This window comes from Taeniopygia guttata, chromosome 1A (genome assembly GCF_048771995.1).
Source record: "Taeniopygia guttata chromosome 1A, bTaeGut7.mat, whole genome shotgun sequence".
NCBI lineage: Eukaryota > Metazoa > Chordata > Aves > Passeriformes > Estrildidae > Taeniopygia > Taeniopygia guttata.
In genome coordinates, this window is record NC_133025.1 from 13,100,106 (window position 1) to 13,117,315 (window position 17,210).

The following is a 17,210-nucleotide window of genomic DNA, read 5'->3' on the forward strand; positions in this document are numbered from 1 at the left end:
TAATTTCTAGCCTAAGAGAATACTTTTGGAGCTCCTTCCCATAGTTCTTGGTTTCTTCGTCACTTCCTCAGGCCAGTGCAGTGGGTAAATGGAACAGTAACAGTTACATTCAGAGCTCTAGTGAGCATCTGTTATAATTGAAAGCAGTGTATAAGATAAGAATTTGGAAAAGTTTTGCTGAAAGTTGATTGTGCTCCACATTTTTTAATAGTTGACTTTCTGCATCATTTGATTTCTCTCCCACCATTTTTCTGGTTTTCCTTGTTCAAGTAAAGATGTGCTTTTTTCTTAGTAATATTGTTCTTGAAATCTGGTTTATGAGTGCTAAAACAGTTGGTGATAAATGAATGTTTTTGGAAGCTTTACCCTTCTGCTTCCCACCACTGTTACACCTCTAAATATTAAATTTTGTTCTCTTAAGGGATTTATCAAGGGCAAGAGTAAAAAGAAATGGATGCAGGGTATTGGGTGTATTGTCTTGCCTCAAATCTTGAAAGAGACCTGGACTATCTTTTTGATTTTTGTAGTCAGTTGATGAAGTACACAACCTCTCTTTTTAGGACACTTTCATTCTGGTATCTTTCACTGAATGTTCCTGTGTTTTAAGTAGCTGGTATTTAGGTCATAGTAATACTTATTTTTAATGAAGGAAACACTCCTAAATTAATCTTGGATGGATTGTACCAGAATCCTCTCCTGCCTGTCCTTACTAAGCCTTCGTGCTCTGAAAACAGAGTATTTTTCAGCAAGACCTAGGTTGAGCATTGAACACAGAGTGGATAAGAGTACCCGTGCCACTGCTTTTCCCATTTGGGAATGGGGAAGAATAGCAGTCGAAGCAACGCAGTGGTCAAGACATCCTGGTTCCCAGAGAAGCTAATTTCTGCCATAGTCATAATGGATGCATAGCTAATGTCTCATTCACTGGTATTTTAGTTGGCTGGGTCATCAGGATTGCTGGAGCACAGAAAAGATGTGTAATTACTGCACAAATGTGTTGGCAAATAGGTAAAAGCAAATTGGTTGGAAAGGCACCATTTTTTCATGTTTTGTCTTTATTTTTATCATGAGCTAAAGTTCTAAGCTGCTTCTAGAAGCTAATTCTAACAAACTCCAAATAAAATTGTATTTTCAAGTTGTGAAATAGTGTAAGAGAGTAAATGAGTTTTTTTCTGGGTTTATGAGGTAATGAAGAGCAAGTGCTGTCAGATTTGGTTTGTCTCATGCTAGTCAGAAGTTGTATTTTTAATGTTAGTACTTCACGTGATTTGTGTGCTCACGTGTTTGTTCGCACTCTCAAAAAAAGGCAGTTGATGACTGTTGGAGACTGTAATGTTCTAAAAACATATTTTTTTCTTTGAACTCTAGAAACTAAAGCCCTCCCCCAAAAGTGCTTTTAACTAGTTTCTTCTTAAACAATTTTATCATTAGGGTAGTAATCTCTTATGGGAAAAAGCTCATAAGAAGAAATGGGCCACCAAACCCATTAGTAGGACACTTTCAAAGAGATGTGAAAATATTGCATTTTTTTCAGAAAGTTAATGATTCATTAAATCTTTCCCAAAAAGTAACAAATGTAGGTTTCTGGTGTCTCCTTTTAAATCAAAATAGTATTGCTTCATGGCATAGCAGAAAAGCCTCTCTTAAATATCTTAATGTCTAATAAATCTCATCAGTATCTATTTTAATTTATGATTCAGAAACACCAAGTTTATTTTAAAAATCAGCTCAAGGAATTAATAAAATATGTGACAGGAAATATAGTTCACACAAATAAAAATGAGAAAACTGAACAAGACCTGATTTGTAATGTGACTCAAGTCCAGTTCAGTTTTAAATGTTAATATTTTGTGGTGCCTTTTTTTAAAAAAAAACCCCGCTTTAGTAACCTGGATCCATTTGTCTTAGTGTTATTAAATCATATGGTGCAACGAAAAAACTTCACGTTATCTCAGTCATGCACACATGAGCAATTGCTCGAGAAAGGCCGTGAAGATGAAATTTTTTGTGCTCAAATAGATACTCCTGTTCTAGTATTCCTTTATTTTTCTTATTTTGCATTGTGGTTTATTGCATATAAACCATAGTTTGTATATTTAAGAAGGCACTGCCTTTGATACAAAACATTGTCTTGGAAATCGTACTACCTTCTTCTTTCTATTTAAGGATAAATCAGTAGCAGCTGCCCTGTTGGGATGATTTGCCCTAGTTAGGAGTTGTGCTTGCAGGAGCGGTCGGTGCGGGCGGTGCCCCGCCGCTGCCGCCGTGTGTCGCTGCGGGGCTCTGCTTGAGGAGTCCCGGGAATGCAGCGTCAGTCCTTGGGCGGAATTCCTTTTGGCAGCTTCTGGCTACCGGGGGTTGCAAGTTTGTTGCTGCCCCCGTATGCTGATTTAAACAGAATCAGGAGGGAATTAATTAGAAGTTGTGCAGCAAGTACCTCCAATTTATTAATATCAATTCCATAGTAATTGCATTTGTTCTTCATCTGTCTTTTGCCTTGCAGACCAGAATCTGTAGAAGCTAGCCCTGTGGTAGTTGAAAAATCGAACAGTTATCCACACCAGTTGTATACCAGCGGCTCGCATTCACACAGTTACATTGGTTTGCCCTATGCAGTAAGTTTTGTGCCAAGTATTCTGTACAAAATATATTATGTAAAAATCTGCTGGTCTTATCTGGAAAAACTGATTCATGCTTATCTTTCTATGTCTTATTGGGAGTTGGGTAAGTTGGATAATAAATGGTCTATCAGAAGCAGAACATAGTGCACTTAAATGTACAACATAGTTGAGAAGTTATAAAATAAGATTACATTGGGATATAAAATACAAGTATTTTAAAATATAAATAATTTAAAATATTTTAAATGTATAAAATTGGGATATAAAAATATAAAATTTTAACCTTTTACTACAAAAGTAAGAAGCCTGAAGTTCTTTGCCAAATGAATTCTTACATTTTGGCTTGAATAACCATCAGTGTATGAGCATTTACAATTAAATCACCTTTTCACAAAATTCTAGGACCATAACTATGGTGCTCGGCCTCCTCCAACGCCTCCAGCTTCTCCTCCTCCATCAGTGCTTATAAGCAAGAATGAAGTAGGCATATTTACCACTCCCAACTTTGATGAAACCTCCAGTGCTACTACCATCAGTACATCAGAGGATGGAAGCTATGGAACAGATATTACCAGATGCATTTGTGGCTTTACACATGATGATGGATATATGATCTGTTGTGACAAATGCAGGTAATGCATATTGAAATAAAAAGTAAAAATTACTTAAGGCTGAACTGAAAGCAAATGTAAATAAATGGTGTTTTAATTATGAGTCACAAGAAATTTCCTTCCATCAAAAAAGTGCTTGAAGGTTGTGTGTTTTTCTTATAGGCAACATAGTTAAGGCCAGTGATTATGCTATCATTTAGTTATGGTCAGTCTTAACTGCTCATTAATTTGGTCATGCCTTTGCTTGTGCATTGCTGCTTAATAAGGGTATACCTTTTTCCCCTCTAAAAAGGCTGTCTGTTATTTGTTAACAGGAGAAAATGAAGATCTAGGTATTACTTATTGTGCAAGTAATAGAGCATCTTGGTGAATTATGTACATGTAAATCAAAGAACTTGAAGGATGCTAAATAATGTGACAGAAACTTCTTGAATATTGGTTTCTCTGTGCAAGATCTTTCTGATTACTCGTCGTTTTTCAAAGGTTTCAGTTAATAAGTATGAAAAGACTAACCTAGATTCTTAATGAAAAAGCTGAAGTTAAATGTTTAGACTTCAGAGTTTATGTTTAAGCACCTACTTGATCATAGTATAATAAGAGACTGCTGTTAAATACTTGGAATTGGAAAGTAAGATTAGAAATTTTTAGGGCTGATATACCTAACAGGAGAAGACAAAAATTATATTTCTACTCAACATTAGCCTGTTGTTTTACATTTGGTTAATGAATACTGCTGGATTTGTTAGATCTTTGTGTATTTATAAAATAGTAGTTATAGCTAATTAAAATATTAATTTGAGCTCCATTCTTATGTCTACTTACATAACAAGCTTGTTAGTAATTTCTGATGGTCCTTAATTCTGATAATCTTGCTCATTATTTTGAAATGTATTAAGATGTTCTTCCAGCAGTGAAGCTGTAGGCAGTCACCAGTTAGGTAGAGTGCTTTTCCTTTGAAAAAGAGATTGTCTATGAGGAGTTGTGAATTTACCACAACTCTTTCCGAGTAGGAAGGTAACTATTTTTGTTTCCCTCATCCTTCTAACAGTGTAGGGCTGAATGTAAAGTAGTGTTTTAGGTTAGCCTTCAGTCTAGCAAGCAGTCTCTTCCCCGACTCTGGGAAACAGCTAAAGCTCTTTCTGTGCTGTGCAATAGAACTACCAGTTTGTAACAGGGTATATAAAAATGTGCTAACATTTCTCTTAAAATATATAAGGAAATCAAACTGTATCTTAGTGTATATTTCTCTATATAGAAATATTTTATGTACCCATTTCTAAAAGGGAATTGAATCCTTTTCTTGAAAACCAAACCACTTGTTGCTGTGTAAAACATAAGTCTTGCTACTGAGGGTATTTGTCTCAATCTTGCTCTCCATTGTGATAATTTACAATTTTATTTCTGATGCTGGAGAAAAATTTCCAAGAGAGAAAACCAGTCAGCTGGCAAAGAGTAATTGAGGCAGTATTGAATCTGAGTAAAGATGACAATGAAAAAAAAAGAACAGCTTACTTTCTCTTTGTATTGTGCACACAATTTTTAAAATTGTACATTGAAGTTAAGGTTTTGTTTTGGTGTTTTCATAGTGTCTGGCAGCACATCGACTGCATGGGGATTGACAGACAGCATATTCCTGACATATATCTGTGTGAGCGTTGCCAACCCAGGTGAGTAGTTTTGTTGATTTTGAGCTCTAAAACAGAATGGAACAGTGCACAACTGGTATTTTTCTAAGTATCTGAATATTTGTGACTTTACTGTTTGTTCTGTAATAGTCAATGGGAAATGTCAGAGGTCTGTTTTAATACTTAAATGCACTGATTTATTTTCTATTTTCAGGAGTTTAGATAAAGAAAGAGCAGTGCTGTTGCAACGAAGGAAACGGGAAAATATGTCAGGTGAGTAAAATTTAAAGCTCTTTTCTTAGTAAAGGTGATAAAATAAGTATAAATTACATATATAAATTTCAGAGCGCATGCATAGTTCCCACAGTTTTGAGAGCCTTCAGCATATAAGGGTCAGTAAATCAGTGCCTTTTACTTGACTGTATTGTTACCAAGATAACATCATATCAGAATTGTTGTAGCTCCAATTGTTTTATTAATGGTTTTCAGCACTGGTTTCTTTATATCAGTATGGAATAATTCCATCTGTTGAACAGTGTTAAAGTTTCTTAATAAGCAGTGTTGGTTTTATAATAACTATAACTCCTTTGACTGAGGGGCTGAAAATAAGGTGGAAGAGCTTTAAGTTTCTTCTTTTGGAATGGGAGACAGTTTCTTATGCTACTTTTATTCTGGAAAGAAGTTTCAGGAAGAAATCCTAATTCTTATATGTTGTATGTAGATTGGGTGTTTTGATACTGCTCTGGGTTTTCTTGGACAATGGGAAAAGTTGGTAAACCGAGTTAATATGATGTAGGTAATAACTATGTTTTGAGGGCTTTTTGCCTTTGATAACCAAGGTGGCATGTAGTGCAAGTACCTGTTTTATGCAAGTAGTTCTTGAACTTGTTCACAGGATTTCAAAACTCACCTGGCCTAACTTGTCAGGAGTTCTGTCTGGCCACTACCAAAGCATGGTAGAATTCTTGTTTGACAGCTGCTACTTTCAAGCTGTATTATAAAAGTAGTAACTTGGGAGGAGGTCATCCTCCTAAATGTAGCATGTGTTACTTCAGATCATGTCTCTGAAGTAGTGGAGTGTGTATGTGTATTTTAAGATTTCTTTTAAAATGACCATGTAGATATGGTCCTGCTGCCCACTTCATATAGCTTCTGAAAGTCTCAGGGGTGTGTGGCACAACTGTTCTTGGTGAAGTTGACACTTGGAGTTGTCTGGTACTAAATTGCCTAGAGTCCTTTAAAGGCGTTAATGACCTACTTACAAAACCACAGTAATTTTTTGTTTTGTCTGTTTTCATTTTAACAAAACCAAGCTTATTTTATACGGTTTTGGTTGACCTACTAGGTCAACCAAATCTAAATCGTAAAAGTTTTTTTAATTTAAAATTATTTTTGTTGATTCTATTGAAATAGTAGAACAAGTAGTTTTATAGTTTATTTGGAGTTAATGAATTCACTGACTGGTCTGATAATAGTGTGAGGTTGAACTTGAATTTTCATAACGAATAGGGGAAGTTGATGATTAGAGCTATTTAAATAATCTTTTGGGGTTTGTAGGCACACTATCTGATTATTTACTGTAAACTTAAGGGAAGAGAGATTAAAAATATTAGGAGGAGCTGATGAGATCTTAACTTTGAAGTTAGTGTTTAACCCTCCTCATCTTGATGATCAGTGTTCTAAATCTGTTATATGAATTCAGTAGGAAAGGAAATACTAAATGGTAAAGCAAAAGTATCAAAACAGTTAAAAAGAAAGGCAAATTCTGGTGCTCTTTAATCTAAAATGTGACCAAAGTGCAGTATTGACTACTGTGATTTATAATACACAACTTGAATATCTGTGCTTCCGCCTCTTAATTTCCATTTAGCTTGGTTGAATGTACTTTATGTTGACTGCTATACAGTTCAGTTGGACTTAGTGATTTTGGGTATAAACTGTGTGCAACATTAGTAAAATGGGCAATTTTCACAGATGATTTTGAGTAGGAAAAGCAAAAGTGCTATCAATTTGAGTGGATCTCTTCAATGTTTTAGATACTCAATAGAAGCAGAATTTTACTTTTAACTTAATTATTAGTAATTTACAGGTATTTGATAAAAGGTAAGACTGCATAATATGGATGCTCTTTGTATAAGTCTGTGTATATAGGGCTTTTCACTTAGATATGAGAATTCCTTAGAGTAAAATGTTTTTGTTGTAAAGATGTATCAAGAGGCTTAGGTGTGTTTCATCCGAAGGTTAACAGTGGGGGAGAAGGTAGTAGATTGGTTGGTTTGCTTCAAGAAAAGAGCTTTTAATTGAACACTTGACATGATAGAAAATTGTATGTGTTAAGCTTTTATGTGTAACCACATCATCCTTTTTTCTGGCAACGTTTTAGCCCATTGTTCTGAGGCCTGTGGTTGTGTGAGATGGTGTTGATTTTGTTTTTCTGGTATAAAAGTCCAGTTCTGGTGCAGCTTAATGTGCAGTGGATTACCGACTATGGTTTAGTGAAGTGAGCACCTTTGTTAAGGCAGTACTCACTAATTGTATACTGCATCTTTTGGGTTTGGTTGGTGGGTTCATTTGGGGTTTTCTGGTTTTTTGTTTTTGTTTTGTTTTTTAAGATAAAATATCTAGATGTATGACTTAAACAAGGATGTTGCTTTAAGCTGTTTGGTCTTGAAATTGACACTGTCAAGGTCACTTGCTGCTTATGGGTAAAGGAATCTGGGCCCATAACTTCTGGAATTTGGAGAGTTTGTGTCTTTGCTTCTGACATGCAAACTCAAGATCTCCCCTTCAGTGTGCTTTACCAAGGCTCTTCAAAGTGAAAGCAGGTTATGTAGGTTAGAAAGGAGTGTCTCAAAACAACTCCATGTAATTACATGTTCAGTTGAGGTAATTATTCTTTACAGTAAGTTAGAGCACAGTGTAGACAGCAAAAAAAAATGTTGCTTCCCTAAGGAAGACAGCGTTTTGTGGGGTTTGGGGCAAGGGGGACAGGTGTGTGGCTGTGATGTCATGCTTCTGTAGCACTAGTGTATGGACTGCAGACACTGATGATTTTAAGTTTGTATTCTGGGGTTTCTATTTCTCAGGCATTGGTTATTCTGCTATTTATTCTTTGATTAGACATTTCTTCTTTCCTTGTGCTTTTTATGCTCATTTAGAAAGTATTCTCAGCAGAGATGTTAACAAATTCAGAAAACATCATCAATTCCTAGCTTATGAAGTAAAATTATGTGCCTGATAAGTTGTTCAAAGGAATAACCAAAATGGTAACGTGGGATTGTTTTCTATGCACAGAAGAATCCTGTTAAGGAATGTGAGCAGGAAAAATCCAGAGTAACCAGTAGCTGGAGTTCTTTATTTAGTAAAGAAGGTTTCAAGAATTAGGACTGCTGAGTGCACTGATTAAAGCAACATCCTTCTGAGAGCAGAAGGAACGTTTTCTCTGCTCTCATATTAAGTATTTGTAAAGCCTGCTTCTGTGCCATATGATAAAGTTTTGCTTAGCGTGAAGTGTATTTACTGAATGCAGACTATTCGGAAAAGCTGCTAAAATCTGAGAAGCCTGTACTGAGCACATGCAAACAATAGTCTCTTATCTGTGTGCATCATCTCTCTTCCAATCCTTCCCATCCTTCACAGCCTTTCATCTTGACAGAACTAGGGTAATCCTGTTTCAGGTCAGGATATTTGTTTGTCTGATATAAATGCTGATGTATGCTAAATTTCAGCCTTTGGCCTTTAGGTCCGTGAGAGCACAGCACAAAGAAAAAGTATCTGTCAGTTTATGTCTGATCCTCTCTTTTCTGGTCCTGAGTAGCAGAATGTTACTGTTAGGGGATTTTGAGTACAAAAGGCTTTTGGCTAAATTGACATATTAACCCTGAAAAAGGCACTTGGCAGTGCAAATTGCAGATGAAATAGTTGATTATGACTTACATGTGATTAATTAATAGAGCTTCACAAGAAATGCTAGTCAGTCATTAATTTTAATCCTTTCTAGAATACTGTCATCAAAGAATCCAAATGCCATTTTACAAAAGCTATATATAAGTGAATGTGTTGACAGATGTTTTTTTTTACCTTTTTTGTTCTGGTTCTAATTTTGCTTCAAATGGAATATGGTTGTTAATTCAGTTCAAAGAATGGAATTTAATCTGGTACCTTTTTCTTACCTTGCATTACAAACCTGTCTTAATTACCAGTTTCTCATTGGTCCTTCATTTTCATGCTGTTGCAACTGTAGGTGAATTTTGCATATGAGTGCTTGGAGCATTTGTCAGTATGAATTCCTGTGTTTTGAAAACAGATGTAGAGTGAGTAGTGAATATTCTTTCTGCAGTACTTGATTATTTACAGAGTATTCTTTGTTTTAAAGATGGGGACACCAGTGCAACAGAGAGTGGTGATGAAGTTCCTGTGGAACTGTATACAGCTTATCAACACACACCAACGACAATTACTTTAACTGCTACAAGAGTTACAAAAGTCAATGATAAGAAGAGGAAAAAAAGCGGAGAGAAAGAACAGAACATAGCAAAATGTAAAAAGGTAAGTGAATGTAATTTCTCTTATTACTTTGTGCTATAAATTATAGCTATGTGACATTTCTTACCAAGAGACACTGAATTAAAAATCAGGCTATTTTCCTACCTGGTTTTACTTTGAAATCTATTACTCTGTAGTAAATAATAGTCTTCCTGGGTGCCTGACCCCCATGACTCCTCCTTAATCTCACCACAAGAATTGCATTTACTGGACCATTTGAAATAGTTAGAGGTGGTGCAGAACAGGCTTTGGGTTACCCGAAGAAGAATTCATTTGAAGTCTTAATTTGTGGTGGTTTTAAGTACAGAAATGTTTGCTGTCAGTTGTCCTGATGTGACTCCATTTATTTAAGTAGAAATTATGTTGAAATGTGCTGTCAGAAAGCTAGCTGCTAAACTAATGAGAGTAAAAAAAATACTGACGTTATGCTGTTTAGCTACAGATGTATAATATGTGAAGGCAGAACATTTGGAAGAAGTAAAGTACATTAGGAACTTCCTAAACAAGTGGTTTTCATAGTTAATTTCCTTAGCTTGGATGCAAATTTTGCCCTTTAAAGCTTCAAAGTCAGAGTAAGTTATTGATGTCTTTTTGGAAGTTTTTAGTAAAATGTTTACTTTTGATTGAGTAATTCTCAATACAAATCTATTGCCATGTATTCTTCTGTTACTTCTGATATTTTGGCTTGGATTCTGAAATTGTGGAGGATCAAGTTGTAACATGAGACAAAGGTAGAGGTACCTGATTGCTGTGCACTTAGGTAGGAATGCTGAATGGTTTTTAAAATACGTTTTGTGAAATGTAACCTCCTACCTTCTTGAGATTTCTGCAGAGTTTGTTCTGTTGTTTACATCTTTCATGTTTGTTAATTCATTAATAGGTTTTCAATTCCTTAAGAGATTCTGTATTTCCTCCAGTGAATATGAATATCTTAATTTTATTCCAGGCATTTCGAGAAGGATCGAGGAAATCTTCAAGAGTAAAGGTAATGTGATTTTGTTTGGGTTTTGTTTCAGACTTTAATTGTGCATTACTTAAATAGTAAGCATCAAGAGTATAGCTGGGGCTATACTTTAAGAACTGCAATATTCTCTTCTTGGTAACTAATATATTATGTATGCATCACAGTGCTTTTAAATTAAGGTATGAGCACTACATCTTTGTTCTGCGAAATTAACTGAAATAATTAGTGCAAATTTTTATTTCAAGAGCCAGTGGATTAATTTGGGCTCATGTGTGCTATGCAAGGGAGTAAAATTGAGTGAACACTTCATTTGAATTTAGTGGCTCCAGCTTTTCATAATTGTTCAGCAGTGAAATAGTGAAATAACTATATTGAATTTGAAAGCTAAGTTAGTGATTGTGCTCTGTCAAACCTCCATCTACACCTGGTGAGACTCCTGTATATCTAGCAGGATTTTATTCACTGGCACTGGCATAGTCTGTGAGGGAATTGTATTGGGATGTCTGCTTTGTAAGATTTAAATGTTACAGCAGTCTTTTAAATTTTCTGTGACATAAAAATGCATGATGTGAGAACTAGATATTTCCATAGTTCATTCATGCTTAGAATATATAAAAGCAAGTGGGATGCACTTTATGCCTCAAATGTGTAAGATGTGCCTTGGGAACAGTGAAGATAGAATTGGGGAGGAAAAATCTCTTAATTTTGTGGGGGTTTCTTAATATGGTGCTTGTAAGGTTCCATTGTTTTTTCATGGTTGTCTTAGCATTACACCTTTGAAATGCTGTTTGTGTGTATGGTTTTCTTCATGGACAAAAGAAATGTAACCAGGTAAATTGAATTGCTGAACTACTTGTGTTTTATTAATGTTTAATAGTGTCTCTGCTCAGGTGGATAGAAAAGGGAGCGTTGGCTGGCTGCTGCTGTCCGTAAGGAGCTTTGGTTGGCTGCAGCCTGGCTGCTGCTTGTGAGGTCTGGAGGTACAATGGCACTTTCTTTAAAAGTGAAAGGATCTGAAGCACTGCAGAAGGAAATTTTATAGTGAGGAGCAGATAAGGAGAGAAAAATTTTATGTGTAAAGCCTATAACATTAGAGTCGCGACCTTAATGTAGCAGGTGTACAATTAATTATGTTTAGTAAGTTATGCAGCAGAAGAAAAGATACAGCATGATCTTTGAGGTTGAAAGGGGAAAATCAAGTCTGTATTACAGGATAAAAGCTGGAGTTCTCTATTTTTGCATATGTTCACAAAAGTTGAGTGGGCAGGGAGATCTGGCCCTCCAACTCCTGCAGATTCGTGATGCAGTGCAGTTGTGGGAGGAAACAATTTCACTCTCCATTCTCATCCTACTAAGAGCAGGAATCACTTTTGAGGAGGGAAGGTATTCCTGAACTTTGGTGATGCTTACTCAGTAATAAAATTCTTGAAAGGACAAATGTAATGGGATTGAATTTAACTCAAATGTTTTTAAGTAGTACAAAGTTTTATACCAGATTTGCTAAAAAACCCAATCCATAAATCAGTGGCATACCTTTGCCCATCATTTTGTGTATTGTTGTAGAATTTTTCTTTCTATTTTAATATCTTGCCTTCTAATATCTGGTCACTTATTTCAATTTTTAGGGCTCAGCTCCAGAGATTGATCCTACTGACAGTTCGAACTTTGGATGGGAAACTAAAATCAAAGCATGGATGGATCGTTATGAAGAAGCAAATAACAACCAATACAGTGAAGGTGTCCAGAGGGAGGCACAAAAAATAGCTCTCAGATTAGGCAATGGAAATGACAAAAAAGAAGTCAGCACCAGCAATCTGATTTTCAAACCTCCAGTAGAGGTAATAAGCTGTGCCTTGTTGTGTTACTACATGCTGTGTTTGTGCCATACATTAGATGCCTTAAAAAAAAACCCCAGCCAACCAAAAAAACCCAAACCAAAAGAAAACAAAAAACAAAAAAACCTCACAGGAAAAAAAAACACAAAAAAAGGGACTTCACATTCACTTTCTGTTCCTTGTCTCACCATATTTGAGCATCAGAATTTTAACATATTTTTCAGATTTTTATACATTCTTTGCCACCCCAGTTATGTTTACATTTGCATATAATTTATCCTAAAAAGTAGCTAAAATGTTAGTCTCAGCCTGAACCTTGGGTTGCCCTTAGACTGTCTCTTGACACAGAGTCATCTTTAGTCAACTTTGCTGCTGTTTCTCTCTGAGGGATACCTGGAGTGGTTGTAGTAAAAAGAACCATTGAAACAGAATTTTTTTCCCCTACTATGTATATTAAGATATTCATTGCCTATATTTTTCTTAAAGTGTGGTAAGTGTTCTGGATGTTCATGGGTGCTGTTTCTGATACTGATTCTTTTTTAACTCATGATCCTGTAATTTCTAGTTCATGAAGAAGTTGTGCAATGCCTTTTTCTAGCCTTATTTATCAGTAACTTATCAGTTACTTACAGGCTTAAAATCAGAGCCATATAAAAAACTTAGCATTTTGTAGCAGGAAATCTTGAGGAATAGTTAGTGTAGCAGATTAATAGAAGCATCTTTGCTTCTTCTTCTCAAAGACCATCATGGCATATGGGACACCCTCCTTAGAGGATTATCCCTACTTACAGAGCCTTTTGCCTACATAGAGGCTACATCCTTTTTCATTGGTGATGACAGTTATGAGAGGTGTGAGTTCACTAATTGCCAGGGTATGTATTGGTTTTTAATTAAAGCCATCCTTCCACCTAAAGATATGAAAATGAATTTGGAAACTCTGTCATGACTCTTTTTTTCCCCCAAATATTATGTTATTTCCCTGTTCTGCTTTTTCTTTAATGAGTTGTGAATGTTGTTTTATGCCTGCATAAAACAACTCTTTTGAAAGAGTTGTGTAAAACAATGCAGCAATTCATGCTAGTCATGGTGAGAGTTAAGTGCACTAAAGGCTGTAGTACTTGAATTGTAAGAACATTAATATATTGGTTTTCAGCCATGTCCTGGAGAGCTAGGGCCAAAACATTCCTTGTATCTAAATAGATAACTAGTGCTAAGTGAGCAGGGCAGCTTAGTCAGTTCAGTCTGGAAGTTTAATTACTAAAAGAAGGGGTTTTTTTAGTTTATATAAAATTGTTTAATAGTTGTGAAAGTCTGCTATTAGTAATAATGAAAAAATGGTAGAAAGTGAAAATTCATAAATTAATCTATGTCTTTACAGAGTTATGTGCAAAAAAACAAGAAAATTTTAAAGGCTGCCAAAGACTTACCTCCTGATGCACTTATTATTGAATACAGAGGAAAGTTCATGCTGAGAGAACAATTTGAAGCTAATGGATACTTCTTTAAAAGGTTTGTTCATTCTTAATGTTTCACTAAAGTAATTGTTAAAATGGTGTTTGCAAACTGTTGCTTCAAGTACAAGTGGATCTTAGTTACCAACAGTGTCTTGTATTTTACTTTGATTAAAAGTAGTGACAGCTGGAACCTTTTCTGTCCCTTTCTCTTCTGGATATCCTTACAGATTTTTTCAGGAGCTAGTTTTCTCTTTTGTTCATCCCTCATTACAGGATTCCTGCATGCTCACTTGGGTAGTTGTGCACCTTAAACCAGGAAATAGACAGGTTCTGCTATCCTAAAGTAATTAATATATTAATGGTGAAGGCTTTATCTTCTGTGAGAGAAATGGATTTTAAGTTCATGAGGCTGAGATGAAACTGGACGCAGCTTAGCTTGGGGCCTGTGTTTTACTGCCAGTGTTAGTTTACTGAGCTGTGTGTGACTGCTTCCTTCTTCCTGTGGATTGGTTTTGATGCTGCCACTAACTGCATGAGTACACCTACTTGGGAATTTACAGAAGGCCTGTTGGAGGAGATAGAGTACCCAGCTTTTGCTCAGTAAAGATAGAAGGGTTGGTTCCTTTGCACTTGGAATAGCAGAACTTAAAGCATGACTTCACAAAGTATTTGGAGGCCCTTTTCCTTCAGGAGGGTTGGTGCTACTGATGCTGCAGGTGTTAGGTAGGGATGTGGTGGTCTTACTTACTTTAAAAATTATTCTATGTGGTATATAAATTTCTAAGTTTCATTTTGGGGCCTGTTATGAACAAAGTTTAAGAAATTTGAAAAACTTTTACCTGTGTGTCTTCCATGTCTAGTGCTTGCTGTGTTAATGTTCTCCATGTAGATCCTATGCATATCATATGGGGCTGTAACTCCATCTTGAGGTATTCTGAGAATATATGTGGGGAATGTACCTGCTAAAATCATGAAGCTTAAATATAAACATGCCATTCTTAGGTTAACCTCCAAATTTGGCATATTGTGCTAGTCATCATGTAACAAAGCTGACCAGTAAGGAGAATAAGCACTGTTTAGCATCTTCAAAAGTGACAAATTTCCCGGTTTTCTTGTGTGTTTTTCAGGCCATACCCATTTGTTTTGTTTTACTCCAAATTCCATGGGCTAGAAATGTGTGTTGATGCAAGGACTTTTGGAAATGAAGCTCGGTTTATCAGGCGTTCATGTACACCAAATGCAGAGGTGAGCACATTTGGAAAGTTAAACTAGGTTTCATTTATTTAGGAATCTCCTTTTCCTTGAGATTCCTGATAATTTGAGCAATCCCTACAATTTTAATACAAGAACTTGGAAGGAATTCATGATAATATAATAACATTCTCTTGACTATAGGTGAGGCACGTAATTGAAGATGGAACAATTCATCTTTATATTTACTCCATCCATAACATTCCAAAGGGAGCAGAGATTACCATAGCATTTGATTTTGATTATGGAAATTGGTAAGTATTTGAGAATGCTGTTCTAAAATACATCTAATGCTCATTAAGTTACTTTGCAGTTCAGAATTACTTGGTTTTGTATCATTTACTTTCTTGCATGTTTTAATAACACAAGGCTCCTTAAGCATTGTATTACAGTGAACAATATGCATGGGCAGTGGTTTATTTTTATTACTGTGTTTCTGTGGCCTGCTCTTAAGCCAGTTTGGGTGCAGTGCTGTGCAGAATGCCTTTGCTACTTGACCTGAACTGTGTATGACCACAGAGCACGTGTGGTAATCAGCATGGGTTCAGACTCTCCAGATACTGGGTGCTGTTGAGAGTTGCAGACATACTCCTTCTAAAAATCCATAGTAGTTGTGTTTAGTACCTGACAGCCTGTTTCAGTTAAACAAGTTTGAATTTCCTGTGTATTCAAGAGGAGCTTAAAATTGTGCAAAGTGAGTTTGGTGTGCTCATGCTGTAAATTGTGTCTGCCATCTTTGCATATAAAATGAACTCGCTGACTTCATGAATTTTGTGTTGGTTATATTTCCACCTAGAATTATACTCAGGGTTTAGATGTCTTTTGTCCTTCAAGCAGAATACTAACCTTGAATTTAAAAGAATTCTGTGTGGCAGAGCTAAAGAATTAAACAGTAGATTTGAGTTACAGTACTGTTGTATATTGTGGTGAAAACTTGAGTCACTGCATTTTACATGGTTGGTTTGCATTATAGCAGATGCTTAATGTGAAATATCAGTGATTTAGTATTGAAGAGTTTCATTGCTGTACAACCTAAGCAAATATGCCTTCTTGCATTTAATTACTTGCAGTAAATACAAAGTGGATTGTGCTTGCCTCAAAGAAAATCCTGAGTGTCCAGTTCTCAGACGTTCCGAGCCTACAGAAAACATCAATACTGGATATGAAACTAGAAGGAAAAAAGGAAAGAAAGAGAAAGATGTTACAAGAGAAAAGGAGACTCAAAATCAGAACATCACATTGGATTGTGAAGGAGCAGCTGCCAAATTGAAAATTGCAGATAATAAACAGAGGAAACTCTCTCCCCTCAGGCTGTCCATTTCTAATAATCAGGTACTGACACAAAGATGCTCAGAAATAAAAGCTTTTAAATACAGATACTCTCATTTTATATAGCTACTAAAGGAATTTTAACTAGTCAATTTTAACTGAAAAGCAATGTGGAGATTTATCAAAAGTCAGAATGATGGATCAGCTGTTTAGATATTTATGTATTATTTTCAGTTTTCCTTAATATACAGTTGTAAAGGTATGTTGGACCTTTTTCCTCTGAATGTCTTTGTGACTCTCTGATGTGAAGGCCTCATGTCATGGTTTCAGTAGCTCCCAGTCCATCCTGAAGTGCCTTTTGGTTAGTTTGCATGTTACTCAGAAGTATTTTCAGCATAGCAGTATATAGCCCTGCTCTTAAAACAGAACTCCAACCCAGAATACTGAGTGTTGACTGCAGCTCCATTTGTAATGAGAGTTTAATTCATTTGGGAGGAGAAAGGAAAGAGTGTTTTGAAACTAAATGTGTAGGTAGGATGGCAAAGCTACCTTGTAATGTACTGTGATAGTAAATTTTAAATTAGTCTTTTTTTGAATATGTCAGTTTGAAAGAACTGTTGGGAGGGGTCCATGACATAAATTACAAATTTTGCAAAGCAGCTGTTAAAGATAACTATTCAACATTATTAGATTGTTACCTTAGTAAGTGTCTGTATTTCTTCATTTTGAGGGTGGTGATGATGATTTTTTTTTTTTTGTATGATGGTTTTTTGATGGTGATTTAGGGGCAGAGAAAAGGGAGTTATTCTGGGAGGGGAGCAGTTCCTAGTTCTTTTAACATTATTTTAGGACTGAAGAAAGTAAGGTGAAAATGAGTATACTGACACACAGGTTTCCTAAGACAATAAATAGCTTAAAAATGCCTGGAGGTCCAGGAGGTGTGCATGTGCCTTGCAGATTATGGTCTCTAGAGAGGTAGTATTTAAACTTTCTCATCTTGAGACTGATTTTTGATCAAAAGCAATTTTTGATTTG

At 35.8% G+C, this 17,210-nt stretch overlaps 1 protein-coding gene across 7 annotated transcripts in view; it reads left to right on the forward strand.

Annotated features, from left to right (window-relative positions):
• KMT2E (lysine methyltransferase 2E (inactive)) overlaps window positions 1–17,210 on the forward strand; it is a 56,337-nt gene that overhangs the window by 22,577 nt on the left and 16,550 nt on the right. For all 7 annotated transcript variants that reach the window (XM_072919495.1, XM_030263758.4, XM_030263757.4 and 4 more), the window contains 11 exons: window positions 2,504–2,615; window positions 3,024–3,253; window positions 4,819–4,899; window positions 5,072–5,130; window positions 9,233–9,405; window positions 10,349–10,387; window positions 11,992–12,204; window positions 13,580–13,710; window positions 14,783–14,900; window positions 15,051–15,160; window positions 15,977–16,238. In XM_072919495.1, the coding sequence (XP_072775596.1) occupies window positions 2,504–2,615; window positions 3,024–3,253; window positions 4,819–4,899; window positions 5,072–5,130; window positions 9,233–9,405; window positions 10,349–10,387; window positions 11,992–12,204; window positions 13,580–13,710; window positions 14,783–14,900; window positions 15,051–15,160; window positions 15,977–16,238 (1,528 nt within the window). The remainder of the gene's footprint in view (window positions 1–2,503; window positions 2,616–3,023; window positions 3,254–4,818; window positions 4,900–5,071; window positions 5,131–9,232; window positions 9,406–10,348; window positions 10,388–11,991; window positions 12,205–13,579; window positions 13,711–14,782; window positions 14,901–15,050; window positions 15,161–15,976; window positions 16,239–17,210) is intronic.